General features: G+C 42.3%; 1 protein-coding gene across 1 annotated transcript in view; it reads left to right on the plus strand.

Annotated features, from left to right (window-relative positions):
* Nucleotides 1-835: 835 nt before the first annotated feature.
* LOC110080797 (sucrase-isomaltase, intestinal) overlaps nt 836-26,516 on the plus strand; it is an 87,921-nt gene continuing 62,240 nt past the window's right edge. The window contains exons 1-4 of the mRNA XM_073002284.2: nt 836-851; nt 5,763-5,850; nt 7,381-7,483; nt 8,775-8,923. Coding sequence (XP_072858385.2) covers nt 836-851; nt 5,763-5,850; nt 7,381-7,483; nt 8,775-8,923 — 356 coding nt within the window. The remainder of the gene's footprint in view (nt 852-5,762; nt 5,851-7,380; nt 7,484-8,774; nt 8,924-26,516) is intronic.

The raw sequence follows: 26,516 nt of genomic DNA on the forward strand, positions 1-26,516 counted from the left end.
GGGATGGATTCCCATGTACGTATGTTACTCATTACATGTTATTCCCTAGTGCTGGCTGCTGATGACAAAGTCCATGTTCCAAGGACTTTCTGCCAGTGGAAGTAAGTGAATTTGCTGCAGATAAGACTCCAGGGCAGGCTAATAGAGATGATGTCAATCTACAGAAGCAACCCTTCCACTGACCTGCAGAGCAACCCTTCACAATCTTTCTCTGTGTTGGGTTGCAAATTTGTATGAGGCTCAGCCAATGCAATTTGGCTGTTGGGAGGTTTACTGCAACAGTTATCTTGCTAGGAAAGGGTGATGCACAGCATCTTATGTCTCCCAGAGGTTAGTGTTGCAAAGAGGGTTCCAGCTTCTGGGGGGAAACAATACTGCTGCAAAAGAAAGAATGCAAATTCTTTGCATAGGGACTGGTTAATAATATGAAGCACACAGGTTTGGAGCATTTACTTGCCAAGCAAGCTTTCCAAATTGGCAAAGGGTAGTTAATTTCAGTGCATTGTGTAACCCTGCCAAGTGGTTGTTATATCAGGTCTCTCAACGGCAAGTAACATTTTTGATTTGTTTACTCACTCTCAGATGTAGGCGAGGAAGTGTCAGCACACAGAGTGCCCCTTTATTGCACCTGTTTGTCTGCTTCCAGGAGAGCTTTCCTCTACAAGGAGCTTTCCAAACAAGCTGGTTGTATAGGTGGGGATATTCTCTTGTGCATAAAATTAAGCAGATGTTTTTTCTGGACTGAGACCAAAAATATGAAGGAGACTAATCTAACCCATTCACATGTACACAGCCTCATTAAAGTTAAATGAGACTAATTTAAATGCTAAATAAAATGTACATTGCTGAAGGTAAGTGGGAAACTTAAAATGTAAGCGCTGAATACAAAAGATATGCAAATAACCTTACACTCATATACCTGGGTTGTAGGGATAGTTGTTGTTGCTATTTCTAATTGTACTTATCTTTAAGCAGTGCAAATATTGAAGACACTGGGAATTCCTTTTAAGTACAGTAAAGTCTTTTTGGGCCAAATTGGGTGGGGGGGGGTAGCAGTAGACAGAGGTGGGGGTGGGAGGAACAAGATTGGGTACATAGACGGTCCTGTCCTCTGGCTTTTTCCATTTCGGATCGGCAGGTCCCAGCAAATCAGGCTGGGGGAATGTGGCCCTTGACAGAAAATGTTTTTCCCCCCACCTCTGTGCAAAAACATAGTGATTTTAGCAGCTGAAATGTAAAAGCCTCTTCTCTCTCTCTCTCTCTCTCTCTCTCTCTCACTCACTCACTCCTAGGCTGATTCCTCCTTCCCTCATTTAAATGGGGATGGCCAAACTTTGGCTTGGGAATAGCACAAGGCTCTCAGCCCCATAGAAAGTTTTGCCTGAAATCTATGAGGTTTAAAGGAATCCTCTCTTCTACATGTAACTGAGTACGTGTTCAGCATCTGTGTTTCCCAAGTCAATGTTGTTGAACAGAAGCCGCTAGTGGGCAATGTCAGCTTTCATGAATTTCACAGGCGGATGGTGTTTCTGCTGCTTCTGCGCCAGTTCAGATGCACAATTAAAATGCTCAATTGTTATTTTCTCTGGGAACTGAGATTATGCCGGATAGTCATTCTCTCTCTCTTTCTCTCACTGTTGTGCAGAGGAAAAAAACAATATGGAAAATGTTCTTCACCCATTCAGAGCAAATTGTTTCTGTTTTCAGAGAGGGATACAATGAACAGTATTCTTAACACCAGGCTGGAATTAACCATTATGCTAAATATGCCCCGGAATTTTCCCCGAAATCAAACTGGGTTCCTGCTAAAGTGGAATTACCCGAACAACAGGAAGCCATTATACAGATTGTGTTTGTCAAGAATTTCTGCAATGTTTTCTCAAAGCATATGCGGCTTCTTAACGCTTTGAATTTTTCAATGCCAGAAGTCGTCTTGGCAAAACAACACCCATTTTTTAGGATGGGAAGACATTTTAACTAAAGGAGTGGCTGCCATGGCGACAGTTTCTAATCTAGTGTTGGTGGGAAATGACTGTGTTTTTTAATTCTTTCGTTGCAATTTGACTGGTGGCAGTTGGGGGCATTTTTGCACAGAGGACCAGATCCTCAGTGTGTGTGTGTGTGTGTGTGGGAACCGGCATTTGGCCCTATCCCCGGCAAGGGATCCTCTCCCCATAAGGAGCAAGAGTGGGGGGCTCACTGGGTGGACTCAGCTCAAGAGGGCTTCCGCAACCTTCTCCACAGCTGATAAAGGGAGACCCACCTAATGATCTTGCACCTGGAGGATATTCTCAACTCTGGTTACCAGCCCTTGGCTAACCTTTCTCTTCAGTCACACTTTCAGTCAATGACTGGCTGCCTGAGTTGGATTTTTAAATAGATTGTTGTGCCTTATTGTTTTTTTATTGCATGCCTTTGGAACTGCAACAGAAGGTGTCTATCTCTGGACTAGATCAGATGGAAAGCTCTTTAATCTCTCTAGATTGAGAGCAAAGACCAAAGTCCAACTGAAGTATATGCGAGACTTCCTCTTTGCTGATGATGCAGCCATTGTTGCCCACTATGCTGAAGACCTCCAACAACTCATGAATCGTTTCAGCAAGGCCTGCCAAGACTTTGAACTAACAATCAGCATGAAGAAAAAAGTCATGGGCCAGGGCGTGGACTCACCTCTCTCTATTACCATCTCCACACAAGAATTGGAAGTTGTTCATGACTTTGTGTACCTTGGCTCAACGATCTCTGACACCCTCCCTTTAGATGTCGAGCTGGATAAACGCATTGGCAAAACAGCTACCATGTTCTCTAGACTCACAAAGTGAGTATGGCTCAATAAGAAGCTGATGACACATACCAAGATCCAGGTCTATAGAGCCTGTGTCCTGAGCACACTCCTGTACTGCAGTGAGTCCTGGACCCTTTGTGTACAGCAGGAGAGGAAGCTGAACACCTTCCATATGCATTGCCTCCGATGGATTTTTGGTATCACCTGGCAGGACAAAGTTCCAGACAGAGTAGTCCTAGAACGAGCTGGAATTTTTAGCATATATACATTACTGAAACAGTGATATCTACGTTGGCTTGGGCACGTCATGAGAATGGCTGCTGGTGAGACCCTTGTCAAGCAAGTCAATGCAAAGAGGCAGTCCCAGAACTAGCAAAACCAGGGAACTGGACAGGGGGTAGATTGTTTTCAGTTTGGAGGGATTGTCACTCTCAAATTGGCCTTCTCAGCCACACTAAATGCTGTTCCAAGTCCTCCATACAGAGCATGTTACCATAGTCTCTTGAGACTGAAGGATGCCTAATCTGAAGGAGGTCATGTAAGGTGATTTTTGTCATTTTCCTCTTCAAAGGTTTTTTGTAACCAAAATAATCAACAATACCTTTTTTAATAAATCCAACCAATTGTTTAAAGCTCTGTTTAAAGATGCAGTCAGGAAATTTGGGTGGGTGGGAAGCAGCCCTTTAACAGCTTGGACAGATCCCAGAGAACAGACAGCTTGTTCCAATGACTATGGTGGAAACTGGCTTCTTAGCAGCAGCTGGAAAAGTTACTTGTTTTTACTACAGCTCTCAGCCTGAGTTTGCTGGCTGAGAGCTTCTGCTAGCTATAGTCTGAAAATGTAGCTTTCCTCAGGATAGATTCTTATATTCTCTATAAGCCTAATTTCTTATGCCTGGCCCGGTGGGGTTGCTGGGCTTCACCATTGCCTCTCATTAGGCATTACTGTCTTCTACAACTATAAGCACAGTTGGCAATCCATTAGGCACAGCAGGAGTTATCATTGCTGAATGCTGCAGTCACTGGCGCATCCCAGCTGGGGAGTCACTAGGTTAGAGGATCCCTTGTTAATGGATTCAGGCTCAGTGTCCTAGCCAAGATGTATTCATGGTTTGTGCTACTGGCCCGCCTGACTCAGGGGGTCCCTTATCCTTCACATCAGTGTAGTAGAGCGTATCTCCATTGCAGGTTTATACACCAGTTCAATCATCACTTGCAGTGAAATCGTATTGGGAGTGGTGGCTCCTGACAGTAGAGTACACTGATTAAAGACTTCCATTTTCAGCTGTAGAATGGACAGAAGTTTGTCTCATTGCTTGAAACTGAAAAAAGAAGTCTTGCAGCAGCAGCAGCCATCTGCTGCTGTTGGTGACATCATTCCTGTCATACAGGTGGAGCTGTGCGCCAGGATTCTGGCCTTTAACTGCCAGGTTCCTCCCTATAGGACACTGGGATTTCTGGTTTGTTCAGTTACTTGGAATTCTTTGGTACAGTTCAGTGGCAAGCTCCGGAGCTTTCTAAGATAAATATCCAAGTACATCAAACTACAAAGCCCAGGCTCCCACAAGATAGAGCCATGAGAGACAAAGTGGTATCAAACTGCTCTCACTCTCTAATGCAGGCACACTCTAAATCCATACTGATGGTGTGTTCATCTGAATGTATAATCCTTATGTAAGTAGCTGGGCAGGTGAATCACTTTATAGACTGTACTGAAAAATTGCACATACCAGAAACCTACAGAATAATAATTATTGTTATTATTATTATGTGCTGTCAAGGCAATTCTCAGTTACGGCAACCCTTTCCAGTGTTTTCTGGGTAGAAAGTACTGAGAAGTGGCTGACCATCCCCTTCTTCTGGGGGCATCCTGGGACTGTGCCGCTTGCCCAAGGCCACACAGGCTAGCTCTGCTCCCAGTGAAGAAGATAGCTCCCAGCATCTGACTCTGCAGCCAGATGTGTAACTCAGACAAATCTAATGAAGGCACAAACTGCATAGATAGGTTAATTTGTTTCCAGGACATTGAGCTAATGGCCAGAAATAATGTCTAGTTTTAAAATTGTTAGGAAGGTTTCTGCAAACGATACCTTCACCTCTATAGTTGCCTCATGTGGAATTTAATCTTTATGCAGTATCAACATGCTTGCTCCTCTTAAAGACAATAACCAGCGTGGTACACTGCTAAATTAAATGCAGATAATGGAACTCACTTGCAATAAGCAGGGGCACAACTTCCAGAAGCATAACAATAGCTGTGTAGTAACACCCAGCAAGGAATTAATTTGGTTTCCTTTCCTTTAAGTAATTGATTTCTGGGTGGCCTTTCCCTCATTCCAACTGAGACAATGGCCAGTGTCCTATTGAGAGCGTCAGGATGATCATGCAAGCATCTCCCCATCCCCGCAGGCCTTCTGTTATGCAACCCATCTTGCAAGCAGTGTGAGATCAGACAGGCAAAGGGAGGCTGCTGGAGTGGGGCCAAGGCTTCTGCCATTGTCCCTGTGATGCTATGGGGACTTGGCCAATGTCATCCATTGACCTTTCTGTCAAGAGTGACTTGGAAGTGAGGGAAAGGCAGGCATGGATATCTCCCACATCAAATATCGAATTCCAGAAGTTTCAAAAGCACTGGTGTATCTGATCAATACACAGAATGTTTGGACATAGCTTTTGCCTCCCACCGGCATCCCCTCTGTGAAATTGTGTCCCTTGATGGCAAGTTTGGGACCTACAGAACGTTAGCTGCTTCTTTCTTTGTGAGTTGGGAGAAAGCACAAATATTGTGGCCCTGATCCTCTTGGGAAGCACTGCATGCCAAGGACTTTCCCAATTCTACAAGCGGTGTAAGACCGGAAACATGAAGGGCAGCTCACTGGAGGGGGGGAAATAGCATGCCCAGCTCCTCTTGTGTATCCTCAACAGGATTCTGGCCCTTGCACTCTTTCATTTGTTGACGTTCTTTCTTCTGTCTCAGTTTTGGCTCAGGCTTGTGCTGCAGGCAATGATGGCCCATCTGGTTATTCAGTGACTGGAAAACCTGAAAAGACAGCAAAGGGCTGGAGGTAACCTGAAATGGATTATTTCTTCTTCCCTTCCCTTCTTTGCATATTTACTATTTTATTTATTGTGACTTTCATGGGGGAGGGACACCTCATTCCACTATTGTGGGTGGGACCCCACATGCCTGGCCCTTGATTGCCCTGTAACTGTTCTACAAAGAAGCACTGCACACATCTGTGCTGAGAAACAGTAGCTAAACCCATTTAAATGTTTATGAGTCAACGCAAAACCCAGAATAACCATCTCTTTGCGGAGTCTGTAACCAAGATAAATTATTTGGAAATTATCTAGAGCAATTTGTATCTGGAAATGAAGGTGACTGGGCAGATGGGCTACTTTCTTGGTGCACTTTTGTTGCTACGGCCACAGGATAGGTTTCAAGCATAACGCCTAGGGTTTGCATGCAAAGAGTACCAAGTGGATTGTAATCCATGAAAACTCAAATTGAAACAAATATGTTAGTTGTAAAGGCACCAAAGCATTTGGCTTTTGTTTCTGTTCTTGCTGAAGCAAGAGCTCCTTTTGTGAAAACTGTGGCTTGTGACTAGGGATAGCCTATTCTTCTCCACCTCAGAGAAAGGCTCACTTATATGTTGCACTACATCTAGGGAAGAGTCCTTTCTATTAACAGCAATTTCTGCTCTTATGGAGCTTTGCATATGTGTACTGTACACTGGTGTCCCTAGATGGAGCACCATTACAAGTGGAAGGTGGGATTCTAAGATTCTCTGAGTGGAGATCTGTTCACCAAAAGGGTCAAAGAGGCAAAGGTTACCAGCTCCCTTTCCCTTCACATTCTTTAAATCTGCTCTGCTGGGTTGGGGGGGTGGGTGGCACGACAAAAAAAGAGAGGAGAGAAGATTAATGAAAACCAGCTTCCTCCCCACCAGAAATTCCCACTGGATCAGAGTCCCTTCTGCTCATGGCGGGAATCTTTTTAGGAACAGCAGCTTACAATTCAATTCTAAGTGGCAAGAGAGTAGAACTTTCAATAGAACACATTAGTAGCTATGTGATGCTTAACTGTCATAACAAGGAACAGGACGCTGTTGAGGAAAAGTGGAGTGCAACATCGCATGGGTGTAGTGATCTGTGTGATTTCTGTGTGCAACAAATGATCACAAGTTTGCTCTAGGAATTCACGCTGGCCCATGACATCATGTGCCGTTTGATTTTCACAATACAGTTACTTGAATGAACAAAAGGTTACAGAGTAGCAATGAACCACTTTCCCCAGCTCATTGGAGCACCATCCATTCAAAGGAGCAGCTCAGTTCTTAAGTCCTGCAAAGAGAATTTGGTCCTGGCCTTGATGAGCCTGGATTCAAATTCCACCCTGCATGAGTTGACCGCAAATTGCTTTATAGACCACTTTGCACAAGTGACTTAAAGCAGTGGTGTATATTCTTTTGTTTCAATATGTTGTTTGCTAAGGGTTGAGATGGCCAATCTTTTCCCCTCTGTTTCATTGTATCTGTCTTTTTTGCACACAATATGGCATGAATTAAAAAATGCCTGTGCCTGTTTTTCAGGTTGCGTCTCTCGAGACACGGGACCGCTTCGCCCTATGGGAATGACATTTCTCAAATTGCAGTGGATGTGGAATTTCAGACAAAAGACAGAGTCAGGTTTAAGGTGAGAGAAAGGTAGAAAAACCATATCATTGATATCAGGGATGTCATAGCAGCCAGCCATGAAGGAGAAGGCTATGAGTAATCTGGCGTGCTCTGGTCCATGGAGTCACAAAGAGTCAGACACAACTAAACGACTAAACAACAAACAACAATACTTACTGGACATAATGGTTATGTATTACCTCTAGCACCAGAGGCAGTATGCTGGGGAAGATGAACAGAAGGGTGCTACCACCCTCAGGCCTTGTTTAGAGAGTTCTGATGGACATCTGTGTTGGTAAATGTGGGAAATGGGGTCTTATAGAACAGTGGTCCCCAACCTTGGGTCTCCAGATGTTCTTGGACTTCAACTCCCAGAAATCCTGGACAGCAGAGGTGGTGGTGAAGGCTTCTGGGAGCTGTAGTCCAAGAACATCTGGAGGCCCAAGGTTGGGGACCACTGTTATAGAACATATCCAGGCAACTGTAGCCTTCCATATGTTAGACCAGTGGTTCTTAACGTGGGCAGTAATGCCCCCCAGGGGGCGATTTCATTTTTCAGGGGGGCGGTAGAACTAAAAGGGGCGGCATGGGGGCGCTGGAGCAGAAGGGGGGCAGTAGGGGGGCGCTGGAGCAAGCCAAACCTGTGGAGGTGGCTGCAGCCTTTTTACAGTGTGAATGAATATATATTTTCCTCCAATTTTAATTTAGTTCCAGACTTTTTGTCTTGAAATTTTTAGTTCCTGCATTTGTTTTTATGCCCTTTTTATATTTCTTTTTGCATCTTAAAATTCACTTGCAACTAAATCATAAAATGTTACTTTTCGGGGGGCATTTCATTTTCTTGGAATTTAATTTTGTTTTCAGGGATCATTGGATTTAAGTGTCTTAAATAAATAAATAAATAAATAAATAGATAGATAGATAGATAGATAGATAGATAGATAGATAGATAGATAGATAGATAGATAGATAGATAGATAGATAGATAGATAGATAGATAGATAGATAGATAGATAGATAGATAGATAGATAGATAAGATATCATCACCATGGGGAGGGGGGCGATGATAACTTCCTCAATGGCTCAAGAGGGCGTTTCTTTCAAAAAGGTTAAGAACCACTGTGTTAGACTACAATTACTATAATCCCTAATTAGCATAGTTAATGGAGAGGGGTGATGGAAGTTGCAGTTGAATAGTATCAGAATAGCCTCTGTTGACCACCCCTCACACAGGTCTAATCCAGCAAGGGCTCTCCTTACGGTCTTAGGAGAATCTGCTATTTATTTTTCATCTCCAATTTGGAAACAGATCTATGATCCGAACAACCTTCGGTTTGAAGTTCCCCTCAAGATTGAATCCCCACCTCTTGCTGCTGAGGACACCAGCTATGACATCGAATTTGTCAGTGATTCATCTATTCAGTTTAAAATCATAAGAAAAGCCACCGGAACAGTGTTGTAAGTACCCAGATATATTAAGTTTGGCTCTTGGCGGCTCATTGTTATTTCATATACTAAAGAAGTGATGGAACATTTCTCATGCATTGCTGCTTATTTCAGCATGAAAGGAAAAGAAAAATGATCCTTTCCTGGTCCTGAGCAGAAATTCAATTTATCACAGGGACTGAAAGTAAATTACTGCCAGTCTCTGGATAAAAATACCAAGTGTACATTGAGATAAATAAAGATGGGCTGCTACAACCTCCATATATGCTCTTTTAACCATTCCATCTCAGCAGGATGGCTGGCTTTCATCTTCTTGGAAAAGTTTGTTAGTTTGTGGACTGCATAAGCAAACAATGAGTTGGGTATCTGTCAACAAACCTATTTTTCTTTCATAAATTCTGCTCTCCAATCCCCTCCCTTCTGCACTAGAGATAGTGCAGAAGGGAGATAGTTCTTTCTTTGGACAAACAGGTGTTTGGTGCTTCCCAATCCTGCTTCCTCTGGGGAGTGCCCGGTCAAAGGCAGCGCAATGGCTTCCCTACTTTGCCTACTCCAGGCACTGCCTCTGAGTGGCTGCCTGCTGGAGGAGGCAGGCCTGGGGAATGCCCAAACACCTGTTCTCCAAGGGACGAACTGGTACGATCCACCAAACCAGCAGTTTGTGCCCATCTCTATTCTACACTGCAAAAGAAACATTAATGATTACTTAATATGGGTGGCAGTTCTGTGACTCAAAAGGCATATGATCTCTGTATTCAAATCCTACAGTGTAACGATAATTTAAGGTTGCAATATTGGGTCTAAGAAAAAACGATAAATAATCATATGTTGTTGAGTCATTTTTGACTTAAGGCCACCCTTCTCACGTGGCGTGGTGGCACAGTGGGTAAAACTGCAGAAGCCTCTGTGCTGCAAGTTCAGAAGACCAGCAGTCGTAAGATCGAATCCACACGATGGAGTGAGCTTCTGTCGCTTTGTCCCAGCTCCTGCCAACCTAGCGGCTCAAAAGCATGTAAATGCAAGTAGATCAATAGGGATCACCTTGGTGGGAAGGTAACAGCGTTCTGTGTCTAAGTCGCACTGGCCATGTGACCACGGAAGATTGTCTTCGGACAAAAAACGCTGGCTCTATGGCTTGGAAACGGGGATGAGCACCGCCCCCTAGAGTCGAACACAACTGGACAAAAAATGTCAAGGGGAACCTTTACCTTTACCTTTTACCATCCTTCTCAGGGTTTCATAGGTAGAGATCGCTCACAAACGATTTACCATTCCCTTCTTCTGAGAAAACACTGGGACTGTGCATCTTGGCCATGGCTACACAGGTTGGCTCTTCTTGCAAGAGACACAGTGGGGAATCGGACTCCCAACCTCTGGCTCTGCAGCCAGATCCCTAAACCACCGAGCTATCCTGTGAGCTCCAGTGGGTTTAGTACGGCTCAATTCAGTTACAGGCAATTACTGAAAGACTGTGTCCTAGAAGTACAGTGGTGCCTCGCATAACGAGCGCACCATTTAACGACGAATCCACATAGCGATCTATTTTTTTGGATCGCTAATGCGATCGCATTGCAATATTTTAATAGCCTAAACATTGCATTGCGATGATCAGTAAGCGTTTTGCTTACCAATCTTCGCATTGCAATGTTTGCAGAACAGCTGATCGGCGGTTCCAAAATGGCCGCCGGGTGCGCAAAATGGCCACTGCAACCATTTTTGCACGATTTCTTCTCTTACCGAGGCAGCGAAAATGGCGGCGCTATGGCGGATCTTCGCATAACGGTGAGTTTTCGCCCCATTGGAATGCATTAAACGAAGTTTAATGCTTTTCTATGGGGTTCCCCCCGCATTGCGATGTTTCCGGATAGCAATGATTAATCCGGAATGGATTAATCATCGCTATGCGGGGCACCACTGTATAATGAACTAATGGACTAAATGGAAAAAGATCGAAGACAAGATTTGAATACCAAACACCAGGAGAATTAGGACTTTCTCCCCCCCAACTCTCCTGTGGCTGTCCTTCATAGTGTCAAAAATCTGCTCTAGATTTAGTTTGAATAGGGAGAGAGGGAGCTGGCGGGATAGCTCCGTGAGCTGGGTATCAGACACTGAGAGTCCAATTCCCCACTGTGCCTCCTGCAGGATGAGCCAGGCTGTCTAATCTTGGGCAAACTGTGAAGTCCCAGAGCAGCCTCAGAGGAAGGGAGTGGTCAATGACTTCTGAGTACACTAGAAAATCCTGGAAAGGCTTGCCATAAATTAGAATTGACTTGATGGCACATAAGTATTATTGGTATTTATAAGGAGGAGACAAAATTGGTTCCCAGGGCATTTTTTTGGAGGGCACTGCTATGCTCCAAGCACAAGAAGGGCTGCAGGATGGAGGAGATTGCTCATTTCGACAGAAACTGAGAGGTCTGATCTGGCCACCATGACACATCCCCTAGTTACACCTCTGTAACATGCTCTATGCAGGGCTGCCTTTGAAAATTGTTCAGAAACTCCAAAGGTTCCAAAATGTTACAGTCAGGTTGTTAACTGGGGCTAGTTACAGGAAACATATAACTCCTCTGTTATAGCAGCTCCACTGGCTGCTGATCCATTTCCAGCCACAATTCCAAGTGCTGGTTTTAACCTATAAAGTCCTAAACGACTTGGGTCCAAGCTATCCAAAAGGCCACATCTCCCTCTATCAGCCTGCCTGGGCATTAAGATCATCAGGGGAGGCTTTTCTCTCAGTCCCACCACCCTCACAGTGTGTTTGTTGGGGACACAGGAGACAGGGCCTTCTCTGTTGCTGCTCCCAGACTTTGGAACTCCCTCCCACTGGAGTCCAGGCTGGCCCCATCTTTGCTGTCCTTTCGCAAGCAGGCAAAGACCTTTCTCTTCAGGCAGGCTTTTCCTTACTGACTGGTGGTCAGAAAGGGGTTTTAAATGGATTGTTGTGCTCTGTTGTTTTAAATGTGTTTTAATACTGATTTTATTTGCCATTTTAATAGAATACTTGTTTAATTCTTTTTAAATATTTGTAGAATTACTATTTTTAGCATTTAAATACTCTATTTAAATGATGTGAGCCATCTTGGGTCCTTTTAAGGAGAAAGGTGGGACAAAAATATTTTAACTACTGTAACTAACTAACTAACTAACTAACTAACTAACTAACTAACTAACTAACTAACTAACTAACTAACTAACTAACTAACTAACTAACTAAATAAATAAATAAATAAATAAATAAATAAATAAATAAATAAATAAATAAATAAATAAATAAATAGCCAGATCCAGCAGAAATATCCACTGGATCTTGATTCACACTTCCCCCACTCCCTGCCAGCTTGAATGCTCTGCTCATTCCAGAATATTCTGATATCTACTGGCATTGTTGGGTGATATCAAAAAATGAAATACTTTCCAAAAATCAGTATGCTCATTTTAATTTAACAGTATTATGTAGGCATTTGTGCCTGGTGTCAGGGATCTCCCCCCCCCCCCCCCCAAATCCTTGAAATTAGAGTTTCTCAAAGAACTTGAGTTTGCCTGTTTAGACAAAGGGTTATAATTTTAATAAGCTGTACATTGTTTTAGATTGCGAGATTGTTTCAGTTGCTCTTTCTGAGGCTTGATGGCTGATGGTGCAAAGTTTCCTTCTACTACATATTGTCAGCTAGACTATTTCACAATGGCTGCTTCACCATAATACTCCTTCCTCTTTACCTGGTATAAATTCCATTAATTACAATTACACTTAATAGGGGAAAAACAGTGTACTGAATGACTCAGTACTTGCTCAACCTGTGGCACTATGTAGTTCCAACTATATAGCATGAGCCAGGATGTCTCTAAAAGCCCTGCTGGATTTATTTCTTTATTTAAAGAACTTTCTTCATGTGTTTATTGGCAAAGTCTCTTTTCTTCCCCTTCGGTTCGGGGTCCTTCTTCTAGCCCAGCAGTCTGATTCTTATTGTGGCCAGTCAGGCATTGCCAGGATTTAAATAAAGGCACACAGGGAAATGCCTCTAGCTCAAATGTTGCCAACCTTGGACCTCAAGATGTTCTTGGACTCAAACTCCCAGAAGCCTTCACCACAAGCTGTGCTGGCCAATATTTCTGGGATTTTTAGTCCAATAATATCTGGAGACCCAAGGTTGGGAACCACTGCACGTGTCATTGAGATCTTTTAGGTTTCATGATATTCTCTAGCACTCTTCTACCCCAATCACCATTGTCACATGGTGGGGCAATTAAATCCATGAGTCAAATGCACTTTGGGGTCGAGCTTAGAAATATTATTATTATTTTGCTACAATTCTCAGCAGCCCCCAGCCAGCATAGCCACTAGCTCAGACAGCTGGGGTATTATGGGAACTGTAATCTGAAAAGATAATATTTTCAGAATCTGGCGAACTTACTCTGAAAATTCTTCTTTACCCTCCATAATCCTGTCAAGCTCAGCTCATCAAATCTCCCTACAAACTCCCTTCATCCTTAAAAGGTAGTCAACTTTCTATCAGTTCCTTCCTCATTTCCTGCTTTCTGAAAAATACCAAACACAATCAAATGCTTATTTCGTACCAGAACAGTTTTCAGTTGTGCTGTTGATGTACAAATCTAAATACAATTGCTTTTCTTATTATTCCTGGCTTTGTTAATAACATACCTGTCATAGCCTTTATTCTCTGTGTCTCATCTCCCTCTGACCTGTTCTCCCCCAATCTTCTCCCTCAAACATGTGAATGTATGACTCAGTATACCATCTAATGCATTTGATGAAGTGGACTATAACCCTTGCAAGCTTGTTGTTGTTTAGTCGTGTCCGACTCTTCGTGACCCCGTGGAAGTTGGGTCAAATTCATGTTGGTAGCTTTGGTGACAATGTCCAACTATCTCATCCTCTGTCATCCCCTTCTCCTCTTGCCTTCACACTTTCCCAAGATCAGGGTCTTTTCCAGGGAGTCTTCTCATCTCATGAGATGGCCAAAGTATTGGAGCCTCAGCTTCAGGATCTGTCTTTCCAGTGAGCACTCAGGGTTGATTTCCTTCAAAATGGATCGGTTTGTTCTCCTTGCAGTCCAGGGGACTCTCAAAGAGTCTCCTCCAGCACCACAATTCAAAAGCATCAATTCTTTGGTGGTCAGCCTTCTTTATGGTCCAGCTCTCACTTCCATACATTACTACTGGAAAAACCATAGCTTGGAAGTTTATGTCATAATAAATAATGGGCATTTTTAATATGCCACATGGTTCTTTGTTGATTTAATTACAAGAAACTAACAAAGCCATGTCTCTGGAAATATATTTATTTAGTTCACCAGATTCCCTCCAAAGAGACTCCTAGTGGCATACCTTGGTCTCTCCCCCTTCCCCCCGTCTTTCCTCAAGCTAGATTAAGTTGAAAGATAGAATCTGGCAAAAGATCACCTCATGATCTTCATTGCTTGGATTTCAATCTCCTTCACCCCAAGTTCTATTGTTATGGCTCAGTTTGGAAACAGCTATTTTGAACAACAACTCCCAGAATCCCCAGACCAGCATAGTGGCTCAGGAATTCTGGGATCTGTTGTCCAAAAAATCAACTCTTCAGAGCTCTGGGATAGGACATCACTTCGGCATTTGATTTTTCTTAGGCACTGAATGATAAATTGCTTCCATTTCAGCTTAAATTAATGGAAGGGGTGACTACTTGTTCGGGCGATGTTTCAAAGAGGCTTCTGCAACACTAACAAAGATTGGGATTGCCCCAAAATATGTTGCTCCTTGAGGCCGAGGCCAAGATGGTGCTGTCTCTGTAATCCATCCATAGGGAGCTGACTGAATTGACAGTGGACTCTCGTTTCAGAACTGGTAAATGACTCATGTCAAAAGCTGTGGGCTTGTTTAAGGTACCCAGGACATGCTCGTATGGACCTAAAAAAGAGAAATAATTTAGTTAGAACAGCTGAGAGACTGCCATCACTCCCCCCCCCCCAAACATCTATCACCTGAGGCAAGGGCCTCACACTGCTTAATGGTTGCAGCAACTACCCAATAATACTCTCTTTAGAAAAATGCACTCTGCTTTTAAAATATGCAGCAGTACACTCCAAAAATCTGCTTCATACATTTTCATACAAGTAAAAGGAAACCAGGGAAATGTTGAAATGAACCAACAGTATGTTGTTTCTGTGTTTTGGAGCTCCTGAATGGTGAATGGTGTGTGCGTGTGCGTGTGCGTGCGTGTGCGTGTGTTTGTGTGTGTGTGTGTGTGTGTGTGTGTGTACTGCACATGGTCATTCTATTCAGTTCAGTTTTGATAGCATTGCCAGTTCTATGAGGAGGGCATTGAGTTGGAGAGTGAAAGAAGCTAGAGGGCACCCTTGGCTAATAGACATTTATCTACAGCAAAGTAAAAAAGCATAACAGTATCTAGGAAAGCAGGCGGGGTTGGGAAGACGTGCAGGGTCTCAAAAAACAGGCTCAGCTGCTTATCCTTGGTCTTCCATGATGTACTGTACTGATTTTTCCCTCTCCAATGAAGAATCAAATTTAATGCTTGGTTAATACCTTTTACAAAAAGAGGATTATATGAATGAAACATTAGCATAGGAAAAAATGAGTGAATCTTCATACAATATGTACCGGAGGCAGGAAGAATATTATACGCCTGGGGACATAATCTTTTGCCACATGGAATACATGTGAATTCCAACATCTCAGCTCAACTGATCACAGTACCAGTCCTACCACTGGGCAGTGAGACAACTGTCTCAGATTGGAAATTGCGGATGCCATAAAAGGGAAGGAAATAGGTAGATATTTGTGGCACTACTGTTACTGCCAGAGACATGCTTGTGGGATTTCCTGCCCCATTTGGCAACACAACCTACTGACTTGTATCTATGCATTTTGACTTGTGTTTTCGATCTCCTAAGTGGTTCATTGTGTGTGTATATAAGGAGATATTGAATGCAAGGGCTCTCTCTCTCTCTCTCTCTCTCTGTGTGTGTGTGTGTGTGAGAGAGAGAGAGCATATTTGCACATGTGTGGTGCTATTTGCTGCTTTTCCTCTTACACCAACACAACTGAACTCTGGAAAAGTTGGTCTTAGATGCAGTGCTTGTTTCACTGTTAGACTCAGGCATTGCTTCTGTGCAGATCAGAACTTGTTCTTGTTGCTGGTTCCATTCCCAGGGCAAAGGACAATTCTATCATGTAGATTAACACTGTCTTGTTGGGCTGGCTAGGGAATTCTGGGAGTTGTAGTTCAAGAGGGAAACACACCCTCTACTTCTCCAGGTTCCATGTCAAGATTTAATTTTTTTGTGGGTACTGTATAGAGTATAAAAATAATTAAGGGGAAGAAGTAGCCCTGAAAACAAAAATTGAGGCTTGAAGAATAGTTTATTATAGTCTTTCCAAAACAATAAACTGACTCTCAAGCAAGCAAGATCACTGAATGATAACAATTCCCAACACCTGAAACCTGTTTATGTTATCATTTACTTGTTTATGTTACAATATATAAACATGAAGTGGGATTTTAAAGTCTTATAGTGCATTCTTTACAAATACTGCAGGAACAATACATTTTCCTACTGAGAAATTGTTGTTGGAGTACTAAGCTTTTGGATTTCCAGGTCCTTGGCAAAGAGATTATTTACAGATGGGAGGAGGTGTGAATAATTGAAATAATTATAAATATAAACACACACACACACACACACACACACACACAGGGAGAGAGAGAGAGAGAGAGAGAGACCACAGAAGACAGGTTCCTATGCTGCTACCCAGGACTACCTTCTGGGATCATAGGTAATTAAGAACATTAGAACATAATCCAGTTGATGTCAGAAATCCAGACTTTACACTGCAGTACAAAAGTAAAGGACCTGAGGCACTCAACCTGTTACTCTACATCAGTCTCAGCTATCACCATGAGTGACCAGACATGGTGAGAGTATCATGTTGAAGGACATGTTCTTTCCCACCCTAGTTCTTGGCTCACAAAAATATCTCAAAGACACTGTCCCATCTTTGCTGCATGAGACATGCACCGGTTCTGTGCAAGTGAAAATGCTTCCATTAATTTTAAATCCCCAAATGATATGCAACAATAGACATCTTGTACTGCATCTAGCCAAGAAGTATATGGCTTTTTGTAGCCCCTGTTCAGTTTCCATGAGACTTAGGGAAAGAGAGAGGGACATTTAGCCAACTATGTGCCAATGTGCTTTTTAGTGAAACATCACCCAGGTGTGTGTTAGTGTGGGAGGAGAAACCGTGAGAACAAATGGAAGGAAACAAAATGTAAACACATAAGATTAATGAATGAATTCTTAGCCTTGCCATACTTTTCCTGTAAGATAAATGCCTGGCTAGAAAGAGAGAACAATTGAAAGCAAAATTTGGGTAAGGTCCATCTCTACATTTGCTAGCCAGGCACTTCAGAAAAGCTATTCCAGATCTGGGGTCTTCCTTCAAGTGGGATTTCTTGACCAAGATGTCAAAAGGAAGGGTCAGCCATGCTTAGCCATTCTCTGTACAAGAGGGATGGGATGTGCAGTTCTCCAGATGTTTATGAACTACAACTCCCATCACCCTTGATCATTGATTGCACCGGACAGAGTTGTTTGGAGTTGCTGTCTGACCACATCTGGAGGGCCACTCATTTCTTTCCTGTAAGGGCTGTGTTTTAGAAGAGTTTTTGAAAAGAAATGGCAATAATAAATATCCCAGAAGAATTAACCTTGGGACAAGCAAGCAAGCAAACATACAGACAAACAGGATATGGCTGAGGGAGAGGGAACAAGAAGGATGGCTTCCAGAGCAGAAGGTTAGTGTATTCAGGTAAAGAAAGGAACTGATTGTGCATCTTTGAATATAAAATATTGCTAAAAGCAATCAATAAGCAACAAATGAGGCTGCCTGACAGTTTCCCCAGCTGCATTTGAATGTTTGAATAGATGATAAATGGTGTCGAGAGAGGAACACAAATTCTTCTCTACCTGCTGCTGTACAATTGGTGGGCCCCTGCTGAAGCACGACCATTGTTCAGCCATCCCTGATTTCCCAGGCCCATTTCGCACGGAGAGGGCTTTTTATCTCTGTCGAGCAGCTTTTCATTTCTGGAGGACCTTGCAGAAAAAATGCCTTAATGCTTCTTCCAGTTCTGTGAATCTTCCAGTGTAACACGGGGAACTCTGCCGCAAAAAGGCCTCCGGTGGAGCAAATCTGTGCAGCAGCTTGACATTTTGCTTTTGACCCACCGGCCCACATAACAAGACTAATGAGGTTTAGACTCAAGATTACAACCAGCTTCCTAGCTTTTCCATACCAGATTTCCAACCGTAACCTTTTTGTAGCCCCCGTTTGTTTAGTCATTATTATTCTTTTTTCTTTAAATTTTATTTTTTTTCTCCTTGACTTACCCCTTAGTTAGCAATTTGATTTGGTTGATAGGGCCCCAATCCCTTACTTTACTTAGCTTATCATCTATCTATCTATCTATCTATCTATCTATCTATCTATCTATCTATCTATCTATCTATCTATCTATCTATCTATCTATCTATCTATCTATCTATCTATCTATCTATCTATCTATCTATCTATCTATCTATCTATCTATCTATCTATCTATCTATCTATCTATCTATCTATCTATCTATCTACATTTCTCTCCTGCCCATCTAGTGAACAGGCACTACTCCGGGTGGCTAGCAGCGATAATAAAAAAAGAAACAAATCACAACTACACACCCCAACCCATAAAGACGTAAATAACGAGATCCACACAATAACAACAACAACCCAAAAATGAAATAGACCCACAGGCAACAGCCAATCAGGATCAGCTTAAATTACTTCCTTTATCTAATTTAAAATACTTGAAGGATTGTCATATAGAGAAGGGCAGAATCTGTTCTCAGTCATCCCAGAGTTCAAGACACACAATACGGGGCTCACATTTCAGGAAGCTTATAAAATTTATGACACAAAATAACTAATTCCTGAGAAGACAGAAGCAAAATTCAGAAAGATATGGATAGGCTTGAAAACAACAGAATGACATTTAGCATGGATAATTGCAAAGTTTCAGCTGGGGGAAAAAAGAATCCAAACACAGTTACAGGGTGGGAGTTATTTGGCTCAGTCAAGTTAGGCCTCATACTGTGTCCAGTTCTGACACTGCACTTCAAGAAGGATACCAGCAAACTGGAGCAAGTTCAGAGGAGAGCAACAAGGGTGATCAGGGGACTGGAAATCAATCCTAATAAGGAAAGAAAGAAAGATGTGAGCATGAGGAAAAAAGGTTGTGGTGAAATATGATAACACTTTTCAAGTACAGTACTTTAAAGATTGTCATACAGAAGAGGAACAGGATCCATTCTCAATCATTCCAGAGTGAAGGACACGTAATAATGAGCTGAAGTTAGAGGAAGCGAGATTTTGGTTGAGTATCAGGAAAAACTTCTTAACTGTTAAAGCACTATGACAATGGAACCAAATTACGTTGAGCGGTCCTGAGTGCTGGAAGCATTCAAGAGAAAAGTAAACAACCATATATCAGATATACTTTGATTTGGATTCTTGCATTGAATAGGAGGTTGGACTTCGTGGTTTTATAGGTCCACTCCAGCTCAGTTTTTCTTTGAAATCAATGTAACCTTTTAATCCCTAATTGAATGGGTCTAATTTGCTTTAGGGAACTTTTCTTAGCTGGAAATTACATGGACTATTCTAGTGGGAGTGGATGATAGGGAATATGTTGAGTATTATTTTTGAATTTATAACCCAGATCAGTTTTACTACTGTAATTAGATATGAGAATTTAAATTAAATTTAAATGATTATTACAAAATGGACAAAATGAAAGGAACTGGTACATCTACGCAAGTTCAGATTATAAATGAGAGACGAAGTCTCGGTATGTAGAAATTCTAATCAAGTTCTTTATTCTTTATTCTTTAAATGGTTAGTTAAAAACCTCTGGCTCAACACGTTTCAGCAAAACCTTCTTCAGGAGCTAAGCATAGTACAAAACTACATGTTAGATATTGAATCACTCACATTTCTTTTGAAAAAAGTGATTTGATATCTAATGTGGTTTTGTATTATGCTTAGTTCCTGAAGAAGGCTTCACTGAAACGCATTGAGCCAAGGCTTTTTAACTACCCATTTAAAGAATACAGAATAAAGAACTTGATTCTAATTTCTATATCCTGAGACTTCATCTCTCATTTATAATCTGGAAATATCAGGTTGGTCCAAAATAAATTTGGGTTAACACTTGAGTTTATATTTGACAAAAGGGATGACCTGTTTTGTCCAAGTGAAACCTGGGCTGGTAAGGAAGGTAGTGTTTCCTCAGTTATGCCCTGCAGAATATTCAATCCAGCATCATGCCAGATCAGAGGTTCAAGGAGAGGTTTTGCCATAGTCATAGATTAAGAAGGAGGGTACCTTCGTTAAGTATTATTAGCATTATAGTCAGTATTGTTATTTCTGTCGAAAAGTTGTCTACCATGACCACAAGATAGATAATGCTTTGCGGTTAATAGGCCAAAGGCTCTCTTAATTTTTTTTCACTGGACAAGATGTAATGTCAAATTGGGTGGACATCAAAGAATGTCTTTCAAATATAGTAACTAGAGAGCAAGAGAAGAGGTCAAAGTAATATTGTGCATGAGAACAGGTTACTCCAAAGTCTGCCAGGAGGATATTAAGGACACAAAAAGAGATGAAGTACAGTACTTCAGTGCAGTGGAGTTTCACAGTACTTATAAGTCAGAGCCAAATCATGAAGAAGTTACTTCCCAAAATCCTCCAGTCATCATGAGAGGCATTGTCCACAAAAGTAACTTTTCCAAGCTGTAGCCAGAGCACCTCTGTTCAGACTTGTCTCCCATAAACCATATGAGCTGGAGAATTCTGAGAGTTCTAATTCAGAAAAAGCAACTTATCTAAGATCTCGTTTTACATTGTGGTAGAATGAAGGGAGTGAACCCTCAGTCATCTGAATGTGACAGGAGTTCCCAATGGGTTCCACCATCTGCCTTGGAAGAAGAAGGCATTGTAGCAGGAATGAGGAGGCCAGCCCACAAATGTTCTTAGCTGGTTTTCTCACACAGCTAGCTGTGGAAGAAACCCTTGCCTGATGGCTTTGGAGTCACACGCCCATCTTTCAGTTTAGTCTCTCTCATTACAAAATTGACTTTTTGCAGTGGGGTAACCTCAGCCTTATCCAGAAAGCTGTCTGGAAATGATCCGTTCAGGCCTTGGCCAGGGCAGTCTCCCCTGCCTCTCTTTTCCTGCAGCCTGACAGTTAGGTGAAGGGACGCGGACATAAATGACTGGTGACCATGGCAGGGGTAACCCCCCTACATCCACAAGGTGGCCTTCCACAGAGAAAGGCAAAGGGGCTTGATTGTTTACATTTAGCTCTGGCCCACTCATGTGTGATAGTCCTCAAAGAGATTACCTCGGAGGGGGTGCAATCTTCAATAGAAATGGTCTTAATGGTACTGTTTGAACTCCTAACCCGATACTATGCACGTATGTAGCAATTCTTAATCATTTAGCTTAATGAAAGAACATTAACCTTCCTTCCTTCGTTCCTTCCTTCTTTGCGAAAACACTTCCCCCCCCCCTTCAAGAATACCATAGGCAGTAGGATATTTTGGGAACTGTCATTTGAAAAGGGCAACTTTTTCTCTTGCCAGACAGAAACCCTGTAAAAGAAAGAATAAGGGAATCTTGTGTCATCCCACTCATCAAGAAGCATCTCGCAAATGGCGAAAATTGTCCCTCAGTGGATATTTAGTTCCTCCTTGAAGGTCTCTGTGGCACAATTACATGGCAGTAACAGGGTACTGAATTAGAGGGAACATTGCTTCAGTCGTCTGTGATTATTCTTGAGCGCCCAACCTGATTTTTCTCCCTCTAACAACTTTGCACATGTACCATTTGTATTACAAGTCAGAAAATCTTTTCCGAGCCAAGCAATTTCTCAGTTGTATTGATCAGGGTACATTTGTAGCTGGGAAGGCGAGAAACAAATCACCGAATCTAATCAAAACCTTTGCTAATTTCCAATTTCCTGCTCCAGTGTTCATTTATTATATATAGATTCTGTTTGCAAGCAAGAGGATATCTCATTGTGCAGAGAAAAAGGTTTCAGAGCAATTTTTTAAAAAATGCCATTGTTTTACATCGCGGTCTCTCTTGAGTGCAATTTGTACAGCCACCCAGTGCAGCCATTCTGCTTGCAGGGTCGATTTTGGGAAAAAAAAGTGATTTGTTTTGATTTAAGACTCTTTTGTTTGGTTTCTATGTATCTTGATCTAACAAGGCCCCCTTTAAGAAAAGGCATTTTAGGAATGTGATTTCTTCCTACTGAATAGACAGACCTCTATTCAATCACAAATATTAGCTGGGTAGGTGGATTTATATGGCCACTCATTACAAATATTCTTTGGGTAACAAAAAGAAGGAAATTTTTTTTTTTTTGTTTTCGCCATTGTAGATTGAGGTGGAGGAGCACTGCTCAATGACTCAGTCTCATAATGAATTGTTCTCACAAGAAATGTGGTACCAAATAGCAGTACCTCCATTGTTCTAATAGAGACAGCACGAAATAATGTACAGTTGACTCACCATCAGCCCCACAGCAATCTTAGAAGCAACCTTAATTGTGAGAAAGCAGCAAGCTTGCCTATGTTGGGAACGAGGGGAGGAAACTAAAGACTCCTCCAGCCCTTGAGTGTGATAGACTGATAGCTCTTCAATGGGCAAAGGACGAAACTGGATAGGACCCCTTGATGCTCTTCCGGGTACACAGGAAGCAGCTGAAGGCCTTGGGCTGCCCATGTGGGCTGAACAACACAGTCCTGTACAAGTATTCATAATCAACCTGTGCAGAAGAGGAATGTGCTAGTCTCACCCTTCCACCATAGTTTTCCACATACGAAGAGTGATGGTCTAAAAAGAATACCCTTCTCTGTGAGTTCAGATTCTCCAGAACTCTGGGTGCTGGTCCAGATGAAGAACCTCCACACAGATAGGAAGGTTGTTTCTATGGACTGCCACTTTCCATGTGTGAGAGCAACAAAAGGGACATGATGAACACATGAACAAGACTCATCGTGATGTGTAGTATCTACCAGTAGTCAAAGTCTTATAACTGCTAAAATTTGATAAGTTTTTTAGCTGGCCAAGTAACAAAAGGGAAATATTCCTTGCCTGGAACTCCTGCAAAAAGAAAACAATCTGATGCTCTTAGAAGAAAAGTAAATGGAACAACACAGCTTTTGAGCCACGTGAACTTTTAATGTTCAGGGAATAAGTGACCATGTTTCCAACAAGCCTCCCTTCATTGGGTTTCAGTCAGTCATGAAATGCACCAACTAAATTAGTTATATTCTGCTTCCTAAAAATAAACCAAGCCCTTTCTTCCACTATGTATTTCTTTTGCAAGCTGGCTCACTGTTCCATTATAGCTATACCTTCTTTGTATCTTGTGCACTAAAGATGTCTTTCTGCACGTCTTGCTTGTGCTGTGAAGTTCAAGAGCGAGTCAGAGAGGCCACCCTCTGCCTCCTGCCCCTCCTGGAGTCCTGAGTCAGTCAGTCAGTCAGTCCTCCTGAAGAGAAGTTAAAAATAGCAATGCCTCTTCCGTGAGGCCGCTGTATGCTGCTTGGAACAGAACACCTGCTTTCTGAGTTGATGTTGACAGGCCAAACAGCAAAACAAGGGGCTCTCCCAGTGATTAAGCTGTGGCACGTAATTCAAAACAAAGGCAGTGTAGGCTTTGTTGGTGGCTCATGTCAGTACTTCTTTCCTCTTGTCATTGGGGGAGACAGTGCAGGAAGCAGAAATAAGGTCGAACCTTGGAGAATATATGCAGCAACAGCAATAATATTGTGCTATTATGCTCATGTTTTGGACCCCTCCCCTACAGTTTTTCCCTACCCCTTCCCAGTCTTCTCCAAGAACCATCCTAATTGTTTTTCTCCACATATTTTGGACTGTAGCTATTAAACTTGCTGGCCGAAGATGACAGGAATTGTAGTCAGACATTGAACTGCTGGATAGCTCAGCTCAGTGGTTTAGATATCTGGCTGCAAAGTCAGAGTTTGGGAGTTCAATTCCCCACTGTGCCTCCTTGACAGGGACTGGACTCAATGATCCATAGGGTGATGATGATGATCTCGAATATGATTTGGGAAGGACTGCCATAATCACAGATATTGGGGAGAAAATTTATTTTTTTCAGGGGCCAGTTTTGATGAGAGAAATATGAAACTTGCTCTTCTGGTTTTTATGTTGTTTTGTTTTCTTTACAACAGGGTGTGTGGTGACTCAATGCTTTTATAAGCGAAGTGTGTTTCCTTGAGCATGATTGTCCTTGTTTTACCACAAGAATGTGGTATTTCTCACTATTATGCCTTTTCAGTTTCATTGAGAGTCAGCAGAGAAGCCACAAAAATGGGCAGTGGGCCTGCCAGTGGCTCATGAGCAGTACTGCCCACTGCTACTGTCAGTCATTGAAACTGGACTTAAAACAGTGAAAGAAACGGTGAGAGAGCATGCAGCTGTAAGATGAGAGGGGTAAATGGTCTACCATGATATGAGGCTTTACACTCAGGTTTCTGCTGTGATGGAATCATAAACCCACCATTCTCTTCAGAAAATTCTGAAAACTCAGTGATCGAATAGAGGAGCATTTTATTAATGTACGAATAGAGGTGAATTGCATGACACTGTGAAACCACTTTCCTTTAGAAAGAAACATCAGCATGTAATAGTGGGACTTTCAAATAATTAATGGCAACAAATTGACTAGCCGTGAAGATACAGTGGTGCCCCGCATAGCGACGTTAATCCGTTCCAGGATTAACGTCGCTATCTGGAAACATCGCTATGCGGAACGTAAAACCCCATAGGAACGCATTAAACTCTGTTTAATGCGTTCCTACGGGGAGGAAAACTCACCGGTAAGCGAAGACTCCCCATCTGGCTGCCATTTTCGCTGCCTTGGTAAGCGAGGGCAGGGCGCGAAAACGCTGCGGGCGGCCATTTTCTGCACCCAGTGGCCATTTTGGAACTGCTGATCAGCTGTTTTCTAAACATCGCAATGCGAAGATTGAAACGCTTACCGATCATCACAATGCGATGTTTTGCCACCTAAAACATCGCCATGCGATCGCAAAAAATGTGTCGCTATGCAGATTCGTCGTTAAACGGTGCGCTCATTAAGCGAGGCACCACTGTACTAAAAAGGAATCCTTCCAAACTAGAACAATAATGCTAGACTGTTACCTCACCATATTTTCTCTATTTGTGACTGATTTTTCACAAACGTAGAGTGGCTCAATGGTCAGAATTCTATGCCGGGAGCTGGGCAGCCTGACATCAAGTCCCGTAGCAACTGTGTGTCAATGGAGGTGTGGTGGGGCTGAGAAGACCATATCTGCCTTCCTTTCATGTATAGCTCACTTATAATTAACTACTTATTGCCCTCCATTTACAACAGCAGTCTGCTAATTGTCTGTGAGTCCTCAAAGGTATCACTTGATTGATTGAGATTACATTTTCACTATTGTTATGGATGAAAAATTATTTCAGTTCAAATAATATGCCTGTGGGAGGGTTGCAGTCTCAGCTTTGGTGCAGTGATATTTATTTGCTACCACACCCTGATTTGCTGCTACTTTCATCTCTTTTAAGTTGTTAGGAAGCGCTTCAGGCTGCCTGGTCCTGGACCTCCACCACAGAGGCAGAAATTCTTCTGCTTCACATAGTAAGTTACTCAAGAATAGATCTAGTGAGGATTGGTTGAGTTATCTCTTCTATAAATTCAACTGATTTTAATGGGCCTACTCTAGGATTTCAGCCTCTGTGGTCTTTGCTCCTTTAACTCCATCCCTCCATCTTTAAAGATAACTTGCTCCCTTGGAAGACCCAATTCGTTGTCCTTTGCTGCTCATAGGATTAAAACAGTCTCCCAAGGAACCTGAATGAGGCTACCTGTCTTGCCTTCTTAAAATCACTCATCTCAAACTGATTTTCTCTGTTAAGCCTTTGGTGGCACTGTTAACCTGGCAATATTCAGTACCTTAGCCTATAATTAGTGCAACTACACACGTGCAACTGTAACAAATGTTTGTCGTGGTGTTACAGGACATGTCTCCTTCCAGGGATGGTTTGGCTACAACCATTATTGCCATCGTTGGTGTTATTGTCATTGTTGCTATCATGACCACAATAACAACAATAATAGTTATGAATACTGTAAATCTGTGTGATTCATTCCCTCTATTGGTGCGAAATGCAACCATTTCACACTGTTTTGCATTGTAGCAAGAATAATAATATTACTAGAAATAAGAATAAAAACATCCATTTTATAAGCCCAAGAGTGTTTAGGAGCAAGGAATTAGGATCTAATGTGCAAATACTAGGATGACATCTGTTGGAATGTTTCTATAATGGGCTGTTTGCTTGAGGATGATATGATAGCTAATGTCCATATTACCCAGATACCAGTTGGGGTATCTTTACCTTTGTTTTGCCACCTTTGTTTGCTTTTTTCCTTGAGGAGTGCGCACGCCACACA

This window comes from Pogona vitticeps, chromosome 5 (assembly GCF_051106095.1).
Source record: "Pogona vitticeps strain Pit_001003342236 chromosome 5, PviZW2.1, whole genome shotgun sequence".
Lineage (NCBI taxonomy): Eukaryota > Metazoa > Chordata > Lepidosauria > Squamata > Agamidae > Pogona > Pogona vitticeps.